At 51.3% G+C, this 23,065-nt stretch overlaps 1 protein-coding gene across 1 annotated transcript in view; it reads left to right on the top strand.

Moving 5' to 3' along the window:
* LOC142295585 (transcription cofactor HES-6-like) overlaps positions 1–23,065 on the top strand; it is a 35,993-nt gene that overhangs the window by 4,468 nt on the left and 8,460 nt on the right. Inside the window, exon 2 of the mRNA XM_075338690.1 lies at positions 3,861–3,956. Coding sequence (XP_075194805.1) covers positions 3,861–3,956 — 96 coding nt within the window. The remainder of the gene's footprint in view (positions 1–3,860; positions 3,957–23,065) is intronic.

The following is a 23,065-nucleotide window of genomic DNA, read 5'->3' as shown; positions in this document are numbered from 1 at the left end:
ACTCTTTTGTACCTTGAGACTGACGTTGCCCATTTCTCCTGCAGACTGTATGGCAGCTTCACCACGATTGGGTTCATTCCATGGACTGTATCCAGGTAGCACAGCCCAGACAGACGAGGATCTCTTTTGGCGAGCTCCAGCTCCATGAGCAGATCACTTAGGTCTTGAAGCTTGTGGACGTCTTTAAGGTTGATCTTTGGGATTACCTGCAGTCTCTTGAATAGGGCTTTCTCTATTGCTTCTGCGCTGCCAAAGGTGCGTTCCAGTCTTTGCCATGCAGCAGTGAGACCTGCTTCTGCTTGTCCCACATAGACGGTTCTGAGGCTCTTGATACAGTTTGTAGAGCCTGGGCCCAACCACTTGATCAGGAGGTCGAGCTCCTGTTCTGCAGTTAAGTTAAGATTGGCGATGGCTGCCTTGAAAGTTGCCTCTAGTATCCTGTCGCTCAGGGCTGAGCTTCTTGAGGATGATGACCCGGATGACCGAGAAGAACGTCTAGATGAGGTTGATCGGTGTGATCTAGTTTCTTGCTGGTGAGAGATACGGTGTTCTGCCTTGTCTACGGCATCTTGCACCTTGGCATCTCTTTCCTTGTCCACCTCTTCTGCCTTGCTCAGGTCTGAAAGAGCTTCATCAATTTTAGAGTCTTTTAGAAAGGTAATGTACCTTGTTGACAGTCTCTTGTATCTTTCATGAGCTGTGTTCAGCCGTTCCATAGCGGCTAGTAAGCATGCGGCATCACCTGATGAGGATTCAAGTCTTGACATGTATTATGTGACTCGTTCCCACTGTTCTTCCAGGTGTTCACATAGCTCATCTTTCATAGTGTGATAGTTTTCAGTGGCCTTTATCATGGGTTTGGAAGAGCGCTTCGGTTGGACAACTTGGTCTGCTGGAAGCGCGGGATCTGCCTCCTGGGCTTCATAGTGGACAGTATCGGATTGTATTTGCTCCGTTTCAGCAGTGGGGAACTTTCCGAGGTCTTTTTCGGCCATTTTGATTTAAGGTGTACTGTCTCTTTAAGACACTTGACTTTTAATCAGGGGTCCGAAAATCGTTGTGCAGCTCTGCAAGGACTCCCTGATGAAATTCCCAAGGTGGCTTTAGCAAAACTTGGGGTTCGTAATCCAGTAATATGCAGTAATGAGGTGTATTGTACTGCAAGTCTATAGAAGGGGCAAGGCTAGAGGGAAACAGCAGGTGCATAAACTCTCCCTTTACAATGCAAGCAGTGGTGATACAGGACGTGGCAGATGGGAGAGCTTCCCCTTAGGCAGGGGAAGCACTGTTGCAGGCAGACTAGTGCACAAGGCTTGTTGCTAGGCAGATTACAATGTAAGTTACAGGGTTCTTAGGGATCTGTAGCCGGGGTATTGAGCTGTTAAGCAGTCTTCTGACTGATTGGGCTCTTCAGGAAGTTTTTGCTTTGGGCTGTTAAGCGGTCTTCTGACTGATTGGGCTCTCAAGGAAGTTTTGACTTTGGGCTGTTAAGCAGTCTTCTGACTGTTCTGTCCCCACTTAAAGGCGATTGAAGGCGCGTAGTTGTGAGAGGTTGTGAGAAACTTACCTTCGTTTTTCCTATTGGTGAGGCAGACAGGACCAGAGCGCTCCAGAGTTAAACATGCACATGCTGAGATGAAACAATGGTGGTTTATTTTCTCCAAAGGTTAAGGACATGCAGAAGTACAGCGGTCCAAGTACTTGGCATTGTAGTTCTCCTGTGATGCTTGTCTCTGAAGCTACTACGGTCAGAAGACTTTGCTTCTAGCAGCTCCAATAAGGGATGTTGTTCTCACAAACTCTGGTTTGGAATGAACATACCAGGATGTGATGCAAGAGGGTCATCAGACACTCCCATGGGCTGGACAAAAGAAACAGAGGAGCCGAAAGGTCTGACCAGTAGATGGCAGCAGAGACAAGCATGAAAAACATTAAATAACAGTTTTAACTAAGACAAATTAGAAACAGCACACACAGTATTCGCCTCTTTTTTTCCGTAGCGTAAATTGACATGCAGCGTTTCTTCCCGAACCGTAGCATGTCAATTTATGCTTGCGGAGACGCGAGTGTTCTCTGCGGGGAGAGCGCAGTGAAAGTCTACAGCGCCCAGAATTCTTCTTGTGGGCACAAACTGCTGCGTTCTCCTTCAAGATAACATATTTATTGCACCGACTAGTTGGAGAACTAACACCCCTGTGACTAGTCACAGGCCTAATTAGCATCTCATAAACGGTCTTTAGAAATGCTTTTTCTAAAGATCTGTTTATGTATGCTACTGGATGAAGGGACTGTTATGGAATATAGATATGTGCACAGAACTACTCGTGGTTCTGGGTGCGCAAGGGACCTGACAGGTTCCCTTTAAACTTATAAATGTGTCCCTGCTATATACTGTGTAATGGCCGTGTCTGACCGTACAGGGACATGGTCTGATCATACCACAGCTCTTGGGGAGAGGAGGACGCAAAAGAGTTTTCAGACTTTTTTACCTCCTCCTCGGCCCAGGAGCTGTGGTATGATCAGACCATGTCCCTGTACGATCAGACACGGCCATTACACAGTACATAGCAGGGGCACATATATAACATTATCTCAGCACAGGAACATTTTTTTTTAAACACATCCAGTTGTGAAAATTGTTATTATTCCAATATCTATTGATTAAAATAAACTTTTTTGTGAGGGAGAAACCCCTTTAAATTCAGAAATAGTCAATGCAGAACACACAGCACACACCAGTCTTCTATTCTTGCAAAACAGGAAAAGTCTCCCAAAAAATTATATGGAGACACAATTGTAAACAACCTGTAAAAAGTCAATGATCTGTGACATAATGTGACTTTTCAGATCTTCCTTCACCTTGATCGCACTGTCATAGTACGCTGTAATGAACCATGCACTGTAATGAGCCCACTATAAAGCACTAATAGCACTATTGGCCAACCAAGGGCAGTAATGCTAGGGCCGCAGTGAAGGTTGCTGGTAGAGCATTGCACTATTATTGTAAAAATGCTGTTATACATCAAAAAGTCTGTTCAGAAAATCATCAGTGTATCCAATCTTCAGTGTATCCAATCTTCAGTGTATCCAAATCTGCCATTTATTGGTCCAACAAATTCCAAATATCTTGTAAATAATTGATGCATTGTGGATCCGTTAGACTTACCGTATATATTACACTGTAGACATCATAAATACTTTTGATTGGATTTTAGTGGTGCTAGACAGCCACAGGGTAGAGTACTGGTTAGGGTAAGGTACTGGACTGCAGGGTAGAGCATAAAAACCCCAATATACTCACCTCCCCTATTGGCACGGTTCCTTTGATCTCAGCAATGTCAGATCACTACTGCAGCCAATCAGCAGCTTGTTATCAACTACAATTACATCTCAGTGCAAGGACAATGTTTCTTCTGCTCTGATGGAATAGTGAAGGCTGCAGTTGATCAATGGTGGATGATTGGTCACAGTGGTCACTTATGTCAGGTGACCGGAGGGGGACAAAATGCTAAGATCAGAGGAATGGTGCTGGTCCAGATGGAAACTATAGGGTTTTTATTTTATACTGCACCCTGGGCATGTCCAAATGGTCAACAACACCTTTAAGAGATGGAATACCCTACGTGAGAAATGATGTAACAGATCTGGTAACTAGCTGCTTACGAAGGTCGATTTTAAGGTCGGTTGAGCATAGGCCTTTATATGTTTTGGAGCTGCCTACAGAGCAAAGTGCTTACTGTATAACTACAATTCCCAGAACATCCTGACTTTTGTGTCTAATCATTTCTAACAGTACATGTTAGATGAACATTACGACATCATTCTTTAAAGTGACATATATTTTTCCTCCCTCACTTTAGCTCAGAAAACCGCTGATTGAACGAAAGAGAAGAGAACGAATTAACTCCTGTCTGGAGCAACTGAAAGAAACTGTGATCAGGGCCTTTCATCTTGATGTAAGTAACGTGCTTAAATTAGAGATATTTCCTCCTCCCCTCATATGTGTAATGCACAGAGTACTCAAGGATCTATATTTTCAAGGAAAAGGTTTTTAAAGTGTTATACTTTGGTAAAGTTATCTCTTATCACCTCCACGAAAACCTCATGAAGCAAAAGAAGACCAACATACAAGACCTTCTGATCTCACTGTAGAGCTGTGTATGATTATGAGAGCGAATGTGTTAGTCATTATATGTTTTGGTAATGCCCATTTAATTTACACTAAGCTCTGGAGGCAGATTCTCATGCAAATCTATATCCAGCTCAGAGATCATAACAGCTCATTTGCATATAAAAACATAGATTTATTTGTAATAAGAAATCATATCGCAGATATCATGGTATCATTTTATTCAACTTTCTATGACCTACAGGTGTAACACCCAGGGGGCAGGGGGATCAGGTCTGGTCTCGCACCTGTTACTCGTCACCGGGCCGGTGCAGAGGTCTGGGATGTCGCGGTGGCCTGCCCGGCTTCGTGCCCCGAGGTGTCCACAATAAAAGGGGATAGGAGGTGGATGTTGGGAGTTGTCTTTCCGTGACGCCACCTGCGGTACGCGGCCAGGGAACAGTCGCCGCTGCTGTCGTCGTCCTACGGGGCTGATGGAAGTAGCAGCGAGGATGGTATCGCTCCCCACAGGTGGAGCGAGCCCTGGGGAGGATGTGAAGGGGAGTAGTGGTGGCCATTGGTGCCAAGGCGCGGGGCGCTGGTGCTGGTAATAAGAGTCTGAGTCGGATGCTGCGGTTCCAGGTGTCTTTACTCACAGTTCTTTAAGTAACCCGGTTGCTGCTGCTGAAGTACTGGCCACCGCTGTGATGGGCCCCGTGGAACCCGGATCTCTTTGTAGTTCAGTCCGGTGTGGTGGATGGTGGGCCCTTCCTCCTAGTGCCGTGTAAGCTGGATCCCCGTGGCCTAAAGCTACTTGGGGACCCCAGTCCGTCTTGAGTGAAAAACTCTCATCCTGTCTACAGGTGCCACGGTTCCGCAATGGAGCCTGATTTGGATCAAGGCCCCGGATCCTATATGGCACTGTGCTTCAGACACTGTGTTGGCCTGGGAGACCTGCAGTCTCACCGTCTCGGGAGATTCTGGAAAACCAACTTGGAGAATGATCTTCCCTAAGATCGTGCACCTGTGTGGCGCCGGTCCCGAGGAAGCAATGAAGCTCTCCCCTCAGCGACTGTATGAACTCCTCTTTTCCACAAGAGCCACCGGTGAGACCGTTCACCCCTTTCCTCTCCTGCTGGAGAAATCTCTAACTGTAGTGTCTGCTCCTAACTCCCCCTGGTGGCTGCTCCTCCCCGGGGTCCCTGTCACTAGTAGGTGGCTGCCCGCCATGTTTGGAGACTGCCTTAAGACCCAACCCTAGCCCAGTCCCCAGTGGGGAGAGCAACCTGGTTGTGTGTTTGAGTATGTAAGTGGTGAAACTGGTACCGATCTCCTCCAGATCAGGGTTGAGCACTGCACCGTAAGTGAGGTGCAGTACCCTGTGGCGACTGAAGCCTCAGGGGTGCCACACATGCCCATATAGACAGCCTGGGAGGGTTGAGCCTATTGACAGATGACCCCACGGAGGGGTTAAACATCTGGCTGCCATTCCACCACCACCGGGCGCTCCAAACAGCAGCGGTGGTATCCCACTTTACCACACACCGTGGGTAGCATCACGAACTGTAAATATACCGTCCCCTGTAAATATCCCCCTTTATTGAGTGGCCGCACGAGCCACCGCGGATCTGGATCCGAGCAGCTCGGCCACTGGCACGGGGGCGGTACACGTCGAAAAACTTGGCATCACGAACAGGATACAAGCAGGACCCACTTACCTGGGTGACGTGCGCCTTGAAAACCGAAGACTGCAGGTCCAGAGTCCTTTTCCCGCCAATTCCGCCATTGTCCGCCATCTTTTCGCGCCAAAACGCTGTCTTCGTCGGGAAAGCGCGAGAAGCCTAAGCCCTGCCCTTCGTCTTCCTTGTGCGGCTGGAACCGGAATTTCCCAGAGGGCCACGGTCAGCGAGAGAGTGCTGCGAAAAGACCGAGGGGGCGGGCCAGAATGTGTTACTAGCAGAAGTGGAGCAGGGACGCCAGGACTCTGCGACAACGTTCCTGGAAGACGCAGTGGCAAGATGGTGGAGCAAGACTGGTCCCCAGAACGTGCTGTCCCTGGGACCGCGACATGGATAGAGGAAACAGAGCAGCTGTGCAGGAGAATCCAGACGCAGTTCCTGTTCATTCTGAATCACTGGAGGGAAGAGATGAGGAGCCTGGCAGTGGCGGTGCTAGCTCGTGAGGGTCGGACTAGACCAAAGCACACTAAGTAACATCACTGGGAACGGTCACCTGGACGTGCTCCCCTCCGCGGCAGCGGTACTTCAGGACATTTGGTTTAATCAGTCTGTGTATTTACTGACCTCACAAATCAACACAGCCTCATCCAGCACCACGACTACCAACTATGAGTTTCTCTGCTCCCTGTCTCCCAGGCCTACAGCCCACGGCTCCCCCCACCATCATCAAGGCCTGGGACATCTTCCCCCCCTACCAACGGAGGGGTTAAACATCTGGCTGCCATTCCACCGCCACCGGGTGCTCCCAACAGCAGCGGTGGTATCCCAACTTGCCACACACCGTGGGTGGCGTCACGAACTGTAAATATACCGTCCCCTGTAAATATCCCCCTTTATTGAGTGGCCGCACGACCCCCGGGTCCGGAGACCCCTTGAGCCACCATGGATCCGGATCGGAGCAGCTCGGCTGCTGGCACGGGGGCGGCACATACAGTTAGGTCCAGAAATATTTGGACAGTGACACAAGTTTTGTTATTTTAGCGGTTTACAAAAACATGTTCAGAAATACAATTATATATATAATATGGGCTGAAAGTGCACACTCCCAGCTGCAATATGAGAGTTTTCACATCCAAATCGGAGAAAGGGTTTAGGAATCATAGCTCTGTAATGCATAGCCTCTTCTTTTTCAAGGGACCAAAAGTAATTGGACAAGGGACTCTGAGGGCTGCAATTAACTCTGAAGGCGTCTCCCTCGTTAACCTGTAATCAATGAAGTAGTTAAAAGGTCTGGGGTTGATTACAGGTGTGTGGTTTTGCATTTGGAAGCTATTGCTGTGACCAGACAACATGCGGTCTAAGGAACTCTCAATTGAGGTGAAGCAGAACATCCTGAGGCTGAAAAAAAAGAAAAAATCCATCAGAAAGATAGCAGACATGCTTGGAGTAGCAAAATCAACAGTCGGGTACATTCTGAGAAAAAAGGAATTGACTGGTGAGCTTGGGAACTCAAAAAGGCCTGGGCGTCCACGGATGACAACAGTGGTGGATGATCGCCGCATACTTTCTTTGGTGAAGAAGAACCCGTTCACAACATCAACTGAAGTCCAGAACACTCTCAGTGAAGTAGGTGTATCTGTCTCTAAGTCAACTGTAAAGAGAAGACTCCATGAAAGTAAATACAAAGGGTTCACATCTAGATGCAAACCATTCATCAATTCCAAAAATAGACAGGCCAGAGTTAAATTTGCTGAAAAACACCTCATGAAGCCAGCTCAGTTCTGGAAAAGTATTCTATGGACAGATGAGACAAAGATCAACCTGTACCAGAATGATGGGAAGAAAAAAGTTTGGAGAAGAAAGGGAACGGCACATGATCCAAGGCACACCACATCCTCTGTAAAACATGGTGGAGGCAACGTGATGGCATGGGCATGTGTGGCGCCCCTGACCTGGTCAGGCACCACTGAGTACTGCACCCATGCTGGGGACAGTACAAACAGGTAATCCAGAAGGCTGACCGAGGTGTGACTACACAGGCGCATAGTGATCAGGTCTCACACATGTACCTTTGGGAGGACCCCTGGGGATCCCAGGAGGGGGCAAAGCCTTCACCTCCACTTGAGGAGTGGAGGGGGCAAAGCCTCCATCTCCACTCAAGGGGTGTGGTAGAGAGCCTGGTTGCTAGGTGGCGTAGGCAGGCACAAGGGGAAAAGAGAAGGAGGAGTAAACAGTCTGAAGCAGAGTGTGGAGGAGTGAGGAGCATGGAAGTGGAGCTCAGACAGGAGCAGCAGTGCAGGTCCCACGAGTGAGCCAGTTTAGTGTGCAGCTCAGGAAGAGCAGAAGCAGACCCTGGAGCTGTTGCAGTCTAACAGCGTCCGCGCAGTGACTACCGACGGGGGAGAACGGTCACCTGGTAGTGCTGCCCGAACACCACACACAGCTGGAGAGAGAGCAGTGTAGTGGAAAGTAAGGAGACTGTCAGGGAGTACCAGGCCCAAACGGGCGGCAGATCCCGGTGCGGGGATAGATCCACCTTTCCTTGCTAAACCTGCCGGTGTGGGGCCCTCAAAGCCCACGCCACAACACCCCAAAGGCCGCAGCCACGTAGCCACAGTTAGGGCCCATAGTTCACAGGAGGCAAGCAGCTGGAGTGATCTGGTCCAGGCGACAAGCAAACGGCAAACAAACGAGGGGAGCAGTTACTTCCCTGGGTGACCCCCATAGGGACTAAAAGTCGGGGTTACCACAAACCACAGAAGGGCTAAGGAAGGCGAGTCGGTAGCCACCCTCATCAGTCAGCCTGAAGGATACCTGGTTCCAGCCTGGTTCATCCCAGCTACGCCCGGGTTACTCACCCTGCCATCAACAGTGAGTAAAACCCCTGAAAGACATTCTGCTTGTGTTGAGTTATTCTGCGCCCTGTGGTTCTACACACCTACACAGGGTCCTGGGGCTTGCCTCACTCTCAGGAGGCTACTACAACTGACTGCACCCACCATCAGCCCCAGGCCTCCCTTAATCTGCAGTGGCGGTCTCCACTGACCGCAATTCTGAGAGTGGCGTCACGACAATCCTAAATAGAAGATCTCCTACCTGTGACAGGATCCAGCTGCGTGGAGTCCCTGAAGGTAATGCACCGACACAATACTTGCGGGGCTTCACATCTGGCGTCACGAACAGGATAAGGACTAGACCTGTTCAGACAGGTGACCATGTGCCTGGGCGGTCCGCTTGGAAAATTGGAAGCGCCGCCATATTGCCACCATGAAAAGCGCGCTGAAAAACAACAGCAGCCCGCGCTGGGAGAAGTTACCGCCCACGAAGAGGTGTGGCTACCCAGAGATCCCCTGCAGAGTCCTGACCTCGCAAGTGAAGAGAGCGGAGGCGTTCAGAGACGTCGGGACAGAAAGGGAGCCAGAAGCCTGCTGCTGGAAGAGGCAGAGCAGAAACTGAAGAGCCTGCTACTGGAGGCAGCGACGAGTCCACTGCTGGGAAATCGTGCAGAAGAAGGCGCAGAGGAAATGGCGTCTGAACGCAGAAACCCAGAACCAGGCTCCGCTGCCTGGTGGTATCGGGAGCTTGCCCAGTTCTGCGACCGACTGGAGACCCGGGTCGTAGAGCAGATCAGAGAGGAACGCACGGAGCTTCTGGAGATGGCTGCAGCGGTTCAGGCCTATGAGAGGGGAACCGCACGACGAGTGCCAGACCGGACGGCGACGACTCAGACCCCGATGATATCACCGATGGGTGAGTCCAGTGTTGCCCCTGCCAGCGCGAGTGCCCCGACCCCTGCTGCCACGCCCGCGGTCCCTGAAGAGGCGCCCGGCGCGGCGACGCTGAACCAGGCCGCAGCCACGCCAGGTGCGGCCCGCCAGGACCAGGCCGCCGCAGCGATGCCCTGCCCGGCCCGCCAAGCCCAGGCCGCCGCAGAGATGCCTTGCCCGGCCCGCAAAGATCCGGCTGCCGCCGCGACCCTCATCCACGCCGCAGGTGTGACGCTGACCCAGGCCGCCGCCATGCTAGGCCCGGCCCGCCAAGACCCCACCGCAGCAGCGACGCTCATCCACACCGCAGGCGAGGTGCTGAACCAGGCCGCAGCCACGCCAGCTGCGGCCCGCCAAGCTCCGATCGCTGCAGCGACGCCCAGCCCAGCCTGCACAGATCCCATCGCAGCTGCGACGCCAATTCAGGCCGCCGCAGCGATGCCCTGCCCGGCCCGTCAAGAACCGGCCACAGTAGCGATGCCCGCTAAGACTGCGACAGCGACGCTGATCCAGGCCGCCGCCATGCAGGGCGCGGCCCGCCAAGACCAGGCCGCCGCCATGTCAGGCGCGGCCCGCCAAGACCAGGCCGCCGCCATGTCGGGCGCGGCCCGCCAAGACCAGGCCGCCGCCATGCAGGGCGCGGCCCGCCAAGACCAGGCCGCCGCCATGTCAGGCGCGGCCCGCCAAGACAAGAATGTACCTCTGTTTACCCCGGCCTGCAAGGCCAGAGCAGACACCGCTCCCCAGTCTAAGGAAGTCCCTGCTAGGAGGACCCTGATAGGAGAGGACCCCGAATACTGGAAGCTGAAGGCTGACCTAGAGGCCCAGTTCCCACAGGAGATGGTGGATCGGTACCTGCTCCCTCCGCACACCCCCAAGGCGACTTCTGCAGTAACCACGCCAAAGAGTCCTCCGCCAGGGCCTGCTGATGACCACCCATCCCCGGCGCTGCCACAACAGGAGTGCTCAGAAGAACTAAGGGGGAGGGGAGGCCAGGAAGCTGAGGAGCTGACCCCGGAGCCATCAGCAGTGGATCCATGCCCAGAGCCAGAGATGTTGCCATACTCCCGCTGGGATGAAGAGGAAGATTTGTCCAGAAACCTCACCTGGGAGCCTGCAAACAGTGAAGCCGCAACCCAGCAGAATCCAGCCCGTAGGACACGGCGCCGTAGCAGAACCAAGCTTTCCCCTGCACCGCAGTCTCCAGAGCAGAAAAACGAAGTCATGGCCAGAGACTTGGAAGAGAAACGGTTCCTGAGAAGGGCCAAATCCCAGGTCAGAGGCCCACTTTGTCGTGGTGTAGTAGAAGACTTCAGCTTGAAATCAGGATATGGCTTCATAGTAGCTCCTGGTATGAAGGAAGGCATCTTTGTTAATAGAAGAGACGTAAGAGCCCATTTGCCCAGAGGACATCCAGGAAGGAATCTACGGACAGGAGATTCAGTGGAATTCACCATGCACCAAGGAGAAAGAGGATGGTATGCATTGGATGTTACACCATGTTCCAGAAATCCCTACAGTGAACCTGCTGTCTCAACAGAAAAAGAAACAGATACAGAAAAAGAAACAGATACAGAAGAAGAAAGGAAAGATAAAGGACCCACTGATGAGACTACCTCCGATGATGAGAGAAATGAAGAAAGCAACAAGTGCCGCAGCCCTACAGGCCCACGCCCTGGTAAGGAGGAATCTGCGTAAAGTAAAGAAAGAAGTACAGCAAGTTACCAGTTTGACAAGTTTTGAAAAGTTTGCAACGTTTATAAGTTTAAGCATGTGCCCACATGAACTAATGTGAGAAACCCATGAACCTTAAGGCTATGAACTGGCTATAGCCACAAACTCTCGCAGTGTAAATAGTTACCCCAGAGGTACCACCACCAGAGCCAGCCTGTTTAGGGGCTTGGCTCACCTGCAACCAGGGAGCACGTCCGTTTATGGGGCCTTGGCTCGCCTGCAACCAGGGAGCATGCCTGTTTATGGGGCCTGGCTCTCCACCACAAAGAGGGTACCTGGTCAGCACCAACTGTGGAGGCCGCCTCTACATCCTGCCAGAAGAGGCTGAAGGCGCGGATCCACCAGGCCAGGTATGCCCTGAAGACCACCAGACCATGAAAGCCGCCTCTACATCCTGCCAGAAGTGGCTGAAGGCGCGGCCAACGTGAGAGGGTTTTGGGTGGGTTAACGGACTTGTGGGTGGAGGGTGGTGATGTATGGTACCTGGTGGTTTTAAAAGTTTTACCATGTTTTAATGTTTTATGCATTTTAAAATGTTGTCTTGCAGCCCGAGGACGTGCTGGTGATAACTAAGGGGGAATGTGGCGCCCCTGACCTGGTCAGGCACCACTGAGTACTGCACCCATGCTGGGGACAGTACAAACAGGTAATCCAGAAGGCTGACCGAGGTGTGACTACACAGGCGCATAGTGATCAGGTCTCACACATGTACCTTTGGGAGGACCCCTGGGGATCCCAGGAGGGGGGCAAAGCCTTCACCTCCACTTGAGGAGTGGAGGGGGCAAAGCCTCCATCTCCACTCAAGGGGTGTGGTAGAGAGCCTGGTTGCTAGGTGGCGTAGGCAGGCACAAGGGGAAAAGAGAAGGAGGAGTAAACAGTCTGAAGCAGAGTGTGGAGGAGTGAGGAGCATGGAAGTGGAGCTCAGACAGGAGCAGCAGTGCAGGTCCCACGAGTGAGCCAGTTTAGTGTGCAGCTCAGGAAGAGCAGAAGCAGACCCTGGAGCTGTTGCAGTCTAACAGCGTCCGCGCAGTGACTACCGACGGGGGAGAACGGTCACCTGGTAGTGCTGCCCGAACAAAACACACAGCTGGAGAGAGAGCAGTGTAGTGGAAAGTAAGGAGACTGTCAGGGAGTACCAGGCCCAAACGGGCGGCAGATCCCGGTGCGGGGATAGATCCACCTTTCCTTGCTAAACCTGCCGGTGTGGGGCCCTCAAAGCCCACGCCACAACACCCCAAAGGCCGCAGCCACGTAGCCACAGTTAGGGCCCATAGTTCACAGGAGGCAAGCAGCTGGAGTGATCTGGTCCAGGCGACAAGCAAACGGCAAACAAACGAGGGGAGCAGTTACTTCCCTGGGTGACCCCCATAGGGACTAAAAGTCGGGGTTACCACAAACCACAGAAGGGCTAAGGAAGGCGAGTCGGTAGCCACCCTCATCAGTCAGCCTGAAGGATACCTGGTTCCAGCCTGGTTCATCCCAGCTACGCCCGGGTTACTCACCCTGCCATCAACAGTGAGTAAAACCCCTGAAAGACATTCTGCTTGTGTTGAGTTATTCTGCGCCTTGTGGTTCTACACACCTACACAGGGTCCTGGGGCTTGCCTCACTCTCAGGAGGCTACTACAACTGACTGCACCCACCATCAGCCCCAGGCCTCCCTTAATCTGCAGTGGCGGTCTCCACTGACCGCAATTCTGAGAGTGGCGTCACGACAATCCTAAATAGAAGATCTCCTACCTGTGACAGGATCCAGCTGCGTGGAGTCCCTGAAGGTAATGCACCGACACAATACTTGCGGGGCTTCACACATGCATGGCTTTCAATGGCACTGGGTCACTTGTGTTTATTGATGACATAACAGCAGACAAGAGTAGCCGGATGAATTCTGAAGTGTACCGGGATATACTTTCAGCCCAGATTCAGCCAAATGCCGCAAAGTTGATCGGACGGCGCTTCATAGTACAGATGGACAATGACCCCAAGCATACAGCCAAAGCTACCCAGGAGTTCATGAGTGCAAAAAAGTGGAACATTCTGCAATGGCCAAGTCAATCACCAGATCTTAACCCAATTGAGCATGCATTTCACTTGCTCAAATCCAGACTTAAGACAGAAAGACCCACAAACAAGCAAGACCTGAAGGCTGCGGCTGTAAAGGCCTGGCAAAGTATTAAGAAGGAGGAAACCCAGCATTTGGTGATGTCCATGGGTTCCAGACTTAAGGCAGTGATTGCCTCCAAAGGATTCGCAACAAAATATTGAAAATAAAAAAATTTTGTTTGGGTTTGGTTTATTTGTCCAATTACTTTTGACCTCCTAAAATGTGGAGTGTTTGTAAAGAAATGTGTACAATTCCTATCAGATATTTTTGTTCAAACCTTCAAATTAAACGTTACAATCTGCACTTGAATTCTGTTGTAGAGGTTTCCTTTCAAATCCAATGTGGTGGCATGCAGAGCCCAACTCGCGAAAATTGTGTCACTGTCCAAATATTTCTGGACCTAACTGTATATTCCTGACAAGACCCTCCTCTCTGGGTTACCATCACGCTATTTTAAGTGTTGCATTCAACTTATGCTTCTGTGCACTCTCTGCTCTGGTACAGTACTTTGCCTATCCTATTTTATAATTCCGCAGACAGATTAGGGATGTGATATATAATACTAATATTTCTGGCACGCATAGGAAAAAATTTCAATATGATATTGAAGAACATTTTATTATCATATTCTGAAAAAGGAGTCAACAAAAATGCCAACGTTTTGGCTCACATTAGAGCCTTTTTCAAGGCATATATATCAAGAGGTAGATAAGCACAAAAATAGATGCTTGGCAGAATATGAGCTTAGGATAGCAAATACCAGAGGATGGGATGAGGCAGGGGTAAGTCATAGGAGACCAGGGTGAATAGGTAATGGTGCCTGGAACGACAGCAGGCTGGTTGCAAATGGATCTGTGTCCGGTGTGCTGGCTGTATGGTAGCAGGCCAGGGTGAATAGGTAATGGTGCCTGGAACGACAGCAGGCTGGGTGCAAATGGATCTGTGTCCGGTGTGCTGGCTGTCTGGTAGCAGACCTTGCTTGTCGTTCCAGGCACCATTACCTATTCACCCTGGTCTCCTATGACTTACCCCTGCCTCATCCCATCCTCTGGTATTTGCTATCCTAAGCTCATATTCTGCCAAGCATCTATTTTTGTGCTTATCTACCTCTTGATATATGATATATATGCCTTGAAAAAGGCTCTAATGTGAGCTGAAACGTTGGCATTTTGGTTGACTCCTTTTGCAGAATATGATAATAAAATATTCTTCAATATCATATTGAAATTTTTTCCTATGCGTGCCAGAAATATTAGTATTATGTTATACATTTTTTTTTCTGAGCACCAACGTATTACATGGTTGTAGCAGAGCTTCCCCCTTCTTACAGATTAGTAATGTGAAACTGTAAATGCTGCTCTATTGATGCATATCGCAAAAGATAATCTTCTGTAACATGCATCAATAGAGGTGCATTTGCAGTTTTACATGGCTAGACTCGCAGCAGTAGGCAACAAACTTGTTCCATGTGTGACCTGAAATCTTGAGAATAAATGAGGTTGTCATCCAGATACATGATCACGAATTTACCTAACACATGAGCAAACACATCATTGACAAAAAGCTGAAATACTACAGGCGCATTGGATAAACCAAAAGTCATTACCAGATTCTCTAAATGACCCTCAGGTGTCTTAAACGTCGTTTTCCACTCGTCCCCGTGACGGACCCTGATCAGATTATAGTTGATTGCAACAATCCATATAGGACTGAGAAGCTCGTTAACCCTCAATCTGGATGAGCGGGCAAAACTGCTCATCTATGCTATTGGTGCCGGAAACGCCATGCAGGAAAACTTAAATAGAGAACCCTTGTCCCCCAGTGTTTACCTCGGCAAGTAAAATACACTGAGAAACAATCATGGAGGAGATGCATAGACCCAAGCAGGAATACCCCAATCCCCCTGGACCTATCAGTTTTCTAACAAACAACCTTTATTAGGGACCAAATGACAGGCGCTGATAAAATGTCCCTTTTTTTTTTACACAGAAAAATCATGCCCTTCCCCTTCTAGGAGTTAGGTACTCTCTCTTCACCTGAGATGTCCCACTGAGCTACATGGGTTTGATCGAGGTCTCCGGAGCAGACACTGATGCTGCTGCCCCTTCCCAGATAGATTTGGTATCATGAGGCCTCTGATGGAACCGGTGGCCAATATGTATTACAAGGGCCATAGCACACTCCAGAGAGGGAGGAGTCTCATACGTCACCAAGACCTCCTCAACTCTCTAGGAAACTCACAGAAAAAACTGGCTCTTGAGAGCAGGTTCTTTCCATTGTGTGTTAACTGACCAGTGCCAGAATTCAGCACAGTAATCCTCAGCCGGTTGATTGCACAATAGAAGTGAGCGGATCTTGGACACAGCCAGCAACAACTTTTCCAAATTGTCATGTATGAGACTGAGTGCCAAAAAATAACCTCCACTGACCCAAACACAGGGAAACAGAGGGCAGGAAAATGCCCATGATTGTGGATCACTACCGAGTAGTGAGACTGCAATTGTGGCGCCCCTGACCTGGTCAGGCACCACTGAGTACTGCACCCATGCTGGGGGCAGTGCAACACAGGTAAACCAGAAGGCTGACCGAGGTGTGAGTATAGTAAGCGCATAGTAAGCAGGTCTCACAAATCTACCTTTGATAGGGACCTCTGGGGAATCCAGGAGGGGGCGTAGCCTCCATGTCCACTCAAGGGGTGTGGTAGAGCTCCTGGTTGCTAGGTGGCGTAGGCAGGCACAGTGTGGAGGGAGTAGCGAGCCAGTCTGGAGTGCAGCTCAGGGAGAGGAGACGTGTGGAGCAGACCCTGGAAGCTTACACAACACTGACAGCGTCCGCGCAGTGACTACCAACGGGGGAGACCAGTCACCTGGTAGTGCTACCCGAAAACCACCCAAGGCTAGAGAGAGCAAAGGGGTGGCTGAGTAAGGGGACTGCCAGGGAGGTACCAGGCCCGTGTGAGTGCAGGTTCTCAGAGTAGGGGACCGTTCAGTTGTCCTGCTCAACCTGCAGGTGGGGGTACTTGACGCCTTCACCACCACACACAGAGTCCGGAGCCATGTAGCGAAGAGAGGGCCCATAGTTCACAGGAGGCAAGCAGCCGGAGTGACCTGGTCTAGGCTACAAGCAAACGGGCCAAAAGAAGGGGAGAGAGGCATCAGCAACTTCCCTGGGCGACCCCAGCAGGGCTTCAAGTAGGGGTCACCCCAAAACTCACAGGGCTAGGAAGGCGAGTTGGTAGTCACCGTCATCAGCCAGCCGGAAGGATACCTGGTTCCAGCCTGGTTCATCCCTGCTACGCCCGGGTTACTCACCCTACCATCAACTGTGAGTAAAAACCCTGAAAGACTGCCTGGACTGTGTTTGAGTCATTCTGCGTCTTAGTTCCACCTACTCAAAACGGGCCCTGGTGCCAGCCCTACTCTCGGGGGACCACACCATCTAACTGCACCTACCAACAACCCCAGGCGTCCCTTAACCTGCAGTGGCAGTCCCCTGACCACAATACCGAGAGTGGCGTCACGAAAATCCTAAAGAGAAGGTTCCCTACCTGTGACCAGACCATCCCACGTGGAGTCCCTGAAGATAATGCACCGACACAACACCTGTGGGGCTTCACAACTGGCATCACGAACAGGATAAGGACTAGACCTGTTAAGACAGGTGACCATGTACCTGGGTGGTCTGCTTGAAAAATCGGAAGCGCCGCCATTTTGCCACCATGAAAAGCACGCCAAAGAACAACAGGAGCCCGCACTAGAAGAAGTAACCGCCACGAAGAGGTGTGGCTACCCAGAGAATCCCTGCAGAGTCCTGACCTCGCAAGTGATGAGAGCGGGGTTATCTGGAGACGGTGGGAAGGCGAGGAAGCCACAAGCCTGCTGCTGAGGGAAGAGCTGAAAGAAGATGCAGAGGACCCAGAGCCAAGCTCCGCTGCCTGGTGGGACTGGGAACTTGATCAATGGTCTGAACGGCTGGAGGCTCGAGTGATGCTGCAAATTCGAGAAGCCCGTGCAGAATTGCGAGAAATGGCTGGAGTCGCTTGGGCCCATGAGAAGTGGACTGCGAGGACGGCGACACGCGGAGCAGCGACTGCCCAGACTCCGGTGATGCCGCCGAGGGGTGAGTCATCTGATGCCCCTGCCTGCGCGAGTGCCCCGATCCCCGCTGCCACGCCCACGGTCCCCGGAGAGATGCCCGCTGCAGCGACGCCGACCCAGGCCGCCTCCATGCCAGGGCCGGCCCGCCAAAATCCCGCCGCAGCAGCGACGCGCATCCACGCCGCAGGAGCGATGCTGACCCAGGCAGCCATCAGGCTCGGCCCGCCAAGATCCCGCCGCAGCAGCGACGCCCATCCACGCCGCAGAAGCGATGCTGACCCAGGCCAACGCCATGCCAGGCCCGGCCCGCCAAGATCCCACCGCAGCAGCGACGCTCATCCACGCCGCAGGAGCGACGCTGACCCAGGCCGCCACCATGCTAGGCTCGGCCCGCCAAGACCAGGCCGCAGCCACGCCAGGCTCGGCCCGCCAAGACCAGGACACAGCAGCAATGCCCTGCCCGGCCCGTCAAGACCCGGCCGCAGCCCCGCCAGGCTCGGCCCGCCAAGACCAGACCGCAAGGCCATCTACCCCGGCCTTTAAGGCCAGAACAGACGCCGCTCCCCAGCCCAGGGAAGTGGACCTCCCGTCCCCACCGGGAGAAGTCCCCGAATACATGAGGTTCAAGGCGGATCTGGAGGCCCATTTCCCAAAGGAGATGGTGGACCGGTATCTGCTCCCTCCGCATTCCCACAAGAAGGCTCCAGTAACATCCACGATAAAAAGCCCACCGCCCTGGCCTGCTGATGAGGACCCATCCCCAGCGCTACAACGAGAGGAGTGCTCAAGAGCACTAAGCGGGAGGAGAGGCCCAGAGCCAGAGATGCTGCCGTACTCCCGCTGGGATGAGGAGAGCCCGACACTCTCAGAAGATGAACCTCTGGCCATCACGATACCAAGCATGTATGTAACCTGGGAGCCTGCGGTGCAGAGGAGCCCCACAACCAGAGCAAAGCGCCGCGCCCGCGCAAAACTGGCCGCAACACAGCAGTCCCCAGACCGGTATGATGTTACAGCTAGAGATCTTGAAGATGAGCAACACCTAAGGAAGGCTCGCTACCAGGAAAGAGGATCCTTTTGCCGTGGTGTAGTAGAAGACTTCAGCTTAAAATCAGGGTATGGCTTTATCGTTGCACCTGGCATGAAGGAGGGCATTTTTGTCAGCAGACGAGATGTCAGATCCCACTTGCCTAGAGGTCATCCTGGCAGAAATCTGTACATAGGAGACATCGAGGAGAGCGTGGTTGGTATGCGCTAGACGTTACGCCATGTCCTAAAGAACCTGATTGTGGCACAGCTGCCTCTACACAAACCCTAAAGTCAAAGGAAACAATAGAACTAGACAGAGAAAAAGAAACAGAAACAGAACAAGAAGATAAAGAACTAGAAAGAGACACCAATAAAGGCAAAGAACCAACAGAAGATACAACCACAGATGATGACGACAGGTGCCGCAGCCCTACAGGCCCAAGCCCTGGTGAGGAAGAAGAAGAAGAGGAGAAGTCCATGTAAAGTGAAGTAACAAGAAGAAACACAGCAAAGTTACCAGTTTACAGTTTGCAACGTTGATAGTTCAAGTATGTACCCACATGAACTTATGTGAGAAACTCTTTGCAGTTTGAAAATACGGACCATAGGCTATGAACTGGCTATAGCCACACAAACTCTCGCAGTGTACATAGTTACCTTGAATAGTACCACCACCAGAGCCAGCCTGTTTAGGGGCCTGGCTCGCCTGTGACCAGGCAGCACGCCTGTTTATGGGGCCTGGCTCTCCACCACAAAGAGGGTACCTGGTCAGCACCAACTGTGGAGGCCACCTCTACATCCTGCCAGAAGAGGCTGAATGCGCGGCTCCACCAGGCCAGGTATACCCTGAAACCACCAGACCAAGAAAGCCGCCTCTACATCCTGCCAGAAGGTGCTGAAGGTGCGGCTCAATGGGAGAGGAAGATTGGAGGAGAGGTCTGGGGAAACGGATGGCCCAGACCTGGTTGCTAAAAGGACCTGCCTCCTGAGAGGGTTTTGGGTGGGTTAACGGACTTGTGGGTGGAGGGTGGTGATGTATGGTACCTGGTGGTTTTATAATGTTTTATATGTTTTACTGTTTTATGCATTTTAAGAATGTTGTCTTGCAGCCTGAAGGCGTGCTGGTGATAACTAAGGGGGAATGTGGCGCCCCTGACCTGGTCAGGCACCACTGAGTACTGCACCCATGCTGGGGGCAGTGCAACACAGGTAAACCAGAAGGCTGACCAAGGTGTGACTACACAAGCGCATAGTAATCAGGTCTCACACATCTACCTTTGATAGGGACCCCTGGGGAATCCAGGAGGGGGAGTAGGCTCCATGTCCACTCAAGGGGTGTGGTAGAGAGCCTGGTTGCTAGGTGGCATAGGCAGGCACAGTGGGGAGGGAGTAGTGAGCCAGTCTGGAGTGCAGCTCAGGGAGAGGAGACGTGTGGAGCAGATCCTGGAAGCTTTCACAACACTGACAGCGTCTGTGCAGTGACTACCAACGGGGGAGACCGGTCACCTGGTAGTGCTACCCGAAAACCACCCAAGGCTAGAGAGAGCAAAGGGATGGCTGAGTAAGGGGACTGCCAGGGAGGTACCAGGCCCGTACGAGTGCAGGTTCTCAGAGTAGGGGACCATTCAGTTGTCCTGCTCAACCTGCAGGTGGGGGTACTTCACGTCCTCACCACCACACACAGAGTCCGGAGCCATGTAGCGAAGAGAGGGCCCATAGTTCACAGGAGGCAAGCAGCCGAAGTGACCTGGTCCAGGCTACAAGCAAATGGGCCAAAAGAAGGGGAGAGAGGCATCAGCAACTTCCCTGGGTGACCCCAGCAGGGCTTCAAGTAGGGGTCACCCCAAAACTCACAGGGCTAGGAAGGCAAGTTGGTAGTCACCCTCATCAGCCAGCCAGAAGGATACCTGGTTCCAGCCTGGTTCATCCCAGCTACGCCCGGGTTACTCACCCTGCTGTGAGTAAAAACCCTGAAAGACTGCCTGGACTGTGTTTGAGTCATTCTGCGCCTTGTAGTTCCACCCACTCAAAACGGGCCCTGGTGCCAGCCCTACTCTCGGGGGGCCACACCATCTAACTGCACCTACCAACAACCCCAGGCATCCCTTAACCTGCAGTGGCGGTCCCCTGACCGCAATACCGAGAGTTGCGTCACGAAAATCCTAAACAGAAGGTTCCAACCTGTGACCAGACCATCCCACGTGGAGTCCCTGAAGGTAATGCACCGACACAACACCTGTGGGGCTTCCCACAATACCCATATGCTGTGTCTCGCCCCCCGAGGAGAGAGGGTAAAGACGGAAGTACAACTTGCAAGCCTAGTGAAAGGAGATAAAGCAACTATGATCCCCAGCAAAGCACTCCTGAAAAGGCAGTTTAGGTTCAGGTGATTTGGCAACCAATCCGGACTGCGCAAAGGGAGACACCTGAGGTGGTAGCTGAACCGCTGAACTGCCCCCCTTAACTCTGCTCCTTGGAGTGACAGCGCCTGCAACTGCTTTACAAGGAAAGTAACTGCATCCATGGGGAATTATAATCTGGCTGATTATAATGTCATGGGTGTGACACGAAAACCATGAATTCAGGTGCCTAGACTGGCTATCAGAATAGGGATGCTATGCTGTCCCTCCTCCCAGAGGTACAGTACGTCTTATGGTGGCAAGGTCTGGATCGCCAAAGTAGCCCTGACTCCAGTGTAGCTCTGATCTAATACCCCCCTCCCCCTCAGCAGATGGCCAGGACAGGAGAAATTAACACCCACAAAAATCAACAGACGGGAAAACCAAAGCTCAAACTCATGCACACAAGGGGAAAAAACAATAAATGTTCAGAAAGAAACAAAGTACAGGGAGGAAATAAACACATGACAAGGACATTTCCATCACACACCCAATAGCCTACAACTGTTCACCAAACTGGATCACCACAAAGAAGGACTGGTATTGCTGGAGCAAAATCTAGAGTTATAATCGGCACGTGAGGCTAATCTCCACTATATTTTAGATGGCAGAAGTAGATGTGATAGGACATCATCAACCTGTGACCCCAGTAGCAATTCACCATCCAGCTGGAATTAACTCCTGCTGTACCGATGACCAGTGAGCACTAAGGAGTCGACGTCCGACACTGGCTGAGAATTAAGTTGCCTGCCAGACTCTGTGGTAGCCATGACACCTAGTGAGTGAGGAGCAGAACACAGAATGACAGCGATGAGCGGTGACGTCAATCAGGTTATTTGCGGTAATAGCTGGAGGTTCCCACGGTCCTCTACCTGTGAGCGCAGGTAACCTGACCTCAGGGAACCTAGTTAAACTCAGTGACCTCACCTCAGGTGAGGTCACTGAGTTCACAGACCTGTACATCTTGGTAGAAAACTGCATTTTTTTGCTAAGAGATGCAGATTTGGTGCTATTATTTATACACCATATTTCTGTACCAAATCTGCATCTTCTGGCAAAAAAACTCATCAAAACACAATGCAGTTTTGATGCGATAGTGATGCAATTTTTTGTTAGGAGATGCAGATTTGGTTCAGGAATACGGTGTCTAAATTTCAGCACCAAATCTGTTTCTCTTGGCAAAAAAAAATACTAAAACAGTTTGACGCCACTTCAGTTTGGTTTTCTGCCAGAAAGTGCAAATTTGGTGCTGAAATGTCTGCACCAGATTTCAGCACTAAATGTGCACATCTTGGCAGAAAACCGCAACAATATGGCATCAAAACCATTTTTGTGCATTTTTTTGCCGAGAGATGCAAATTTGGTGCTGAAATTCATACACCATATTCCTGCAACAAATCTGCATCTCCTGGCAAAAAATTACATCACTATTGCATCAAAACCGCATTGTGTTTTGATGCATTTTTTTTGCAGAAGATGCAGATTTGGTGCTGGAATATGGAGTATAAATTATAGCACCAAATCTGCATCTCTTGGCAAAAAACTGAAGTGTTCTGCCAAGATATACAGGTCTGTGAACTGAGGTGAGGTCACCGAGTTTAATGAGGTCATCTGAGGTCTGGTTACCTGCGGTCACATGTGGAGGGCCATAATGTCATCGCTGCGGCTCAGTCTCTGCCCTAAGCCCACAGCGTGCAGACATGTTCTTTGCCCATGCGCTGTGCCTTCAGTATACATGTAGCAGAGCTGGAATCGTTGTGGGAACTGATGTGGATTATGTCAGAACTATATGTTTTGGTGGTTAATAAGTAATGAAAGTGGGTATTTTTTGTATATTATTTCAAATAAAGGATTTTTTCAGAGTTTGTGTGTATTTCTTTTCACTTACAGAATATTAATGGGGGAGAGAGTCTTATAGATGCCTCCCATTACTAATCTAGGGCTTAGTGGCAGCTGTGAGCTGTCATTAACCACTTATTACCCCGATTGCCACCACACCAGGGCAATTGTGATGAGCTTGGTAAAGTGCCAGAATTTAATGAATGCAACAATTCTGGGCGGCTGCAGGCTGCTATTTTTAGGCTGGGGGGCATTGGTTGCAGTCAGACACACTGTCACCCAGGGTGCGGGCGCTGTCTGACTCCAACC

The sequence above is a fragment of the Anomaloglossus baeobatrachus genome, chromosome 3 (assembly GCF_048569485.1).
Source record: "Anomaloglossus baeobatrachus isolate aAnoBae1 chromosome 3, aAnoBae1.hap1, whole genome shotgun sequence".
In the NCBI taxonomy this organism is placed as follows: domain Eukaryota; kingdom Metazoa; phylum Chordata; class Amphibia; order Anura; family Aromobatidae; genus Anomaloglossus; species Anomaloglossus baeobatrachus.
The sequence above is the reverse complement of the archived record's forward strand: the minus strand, read 5'-3'. Positions and strand labels throughout refer to the sequence as shown.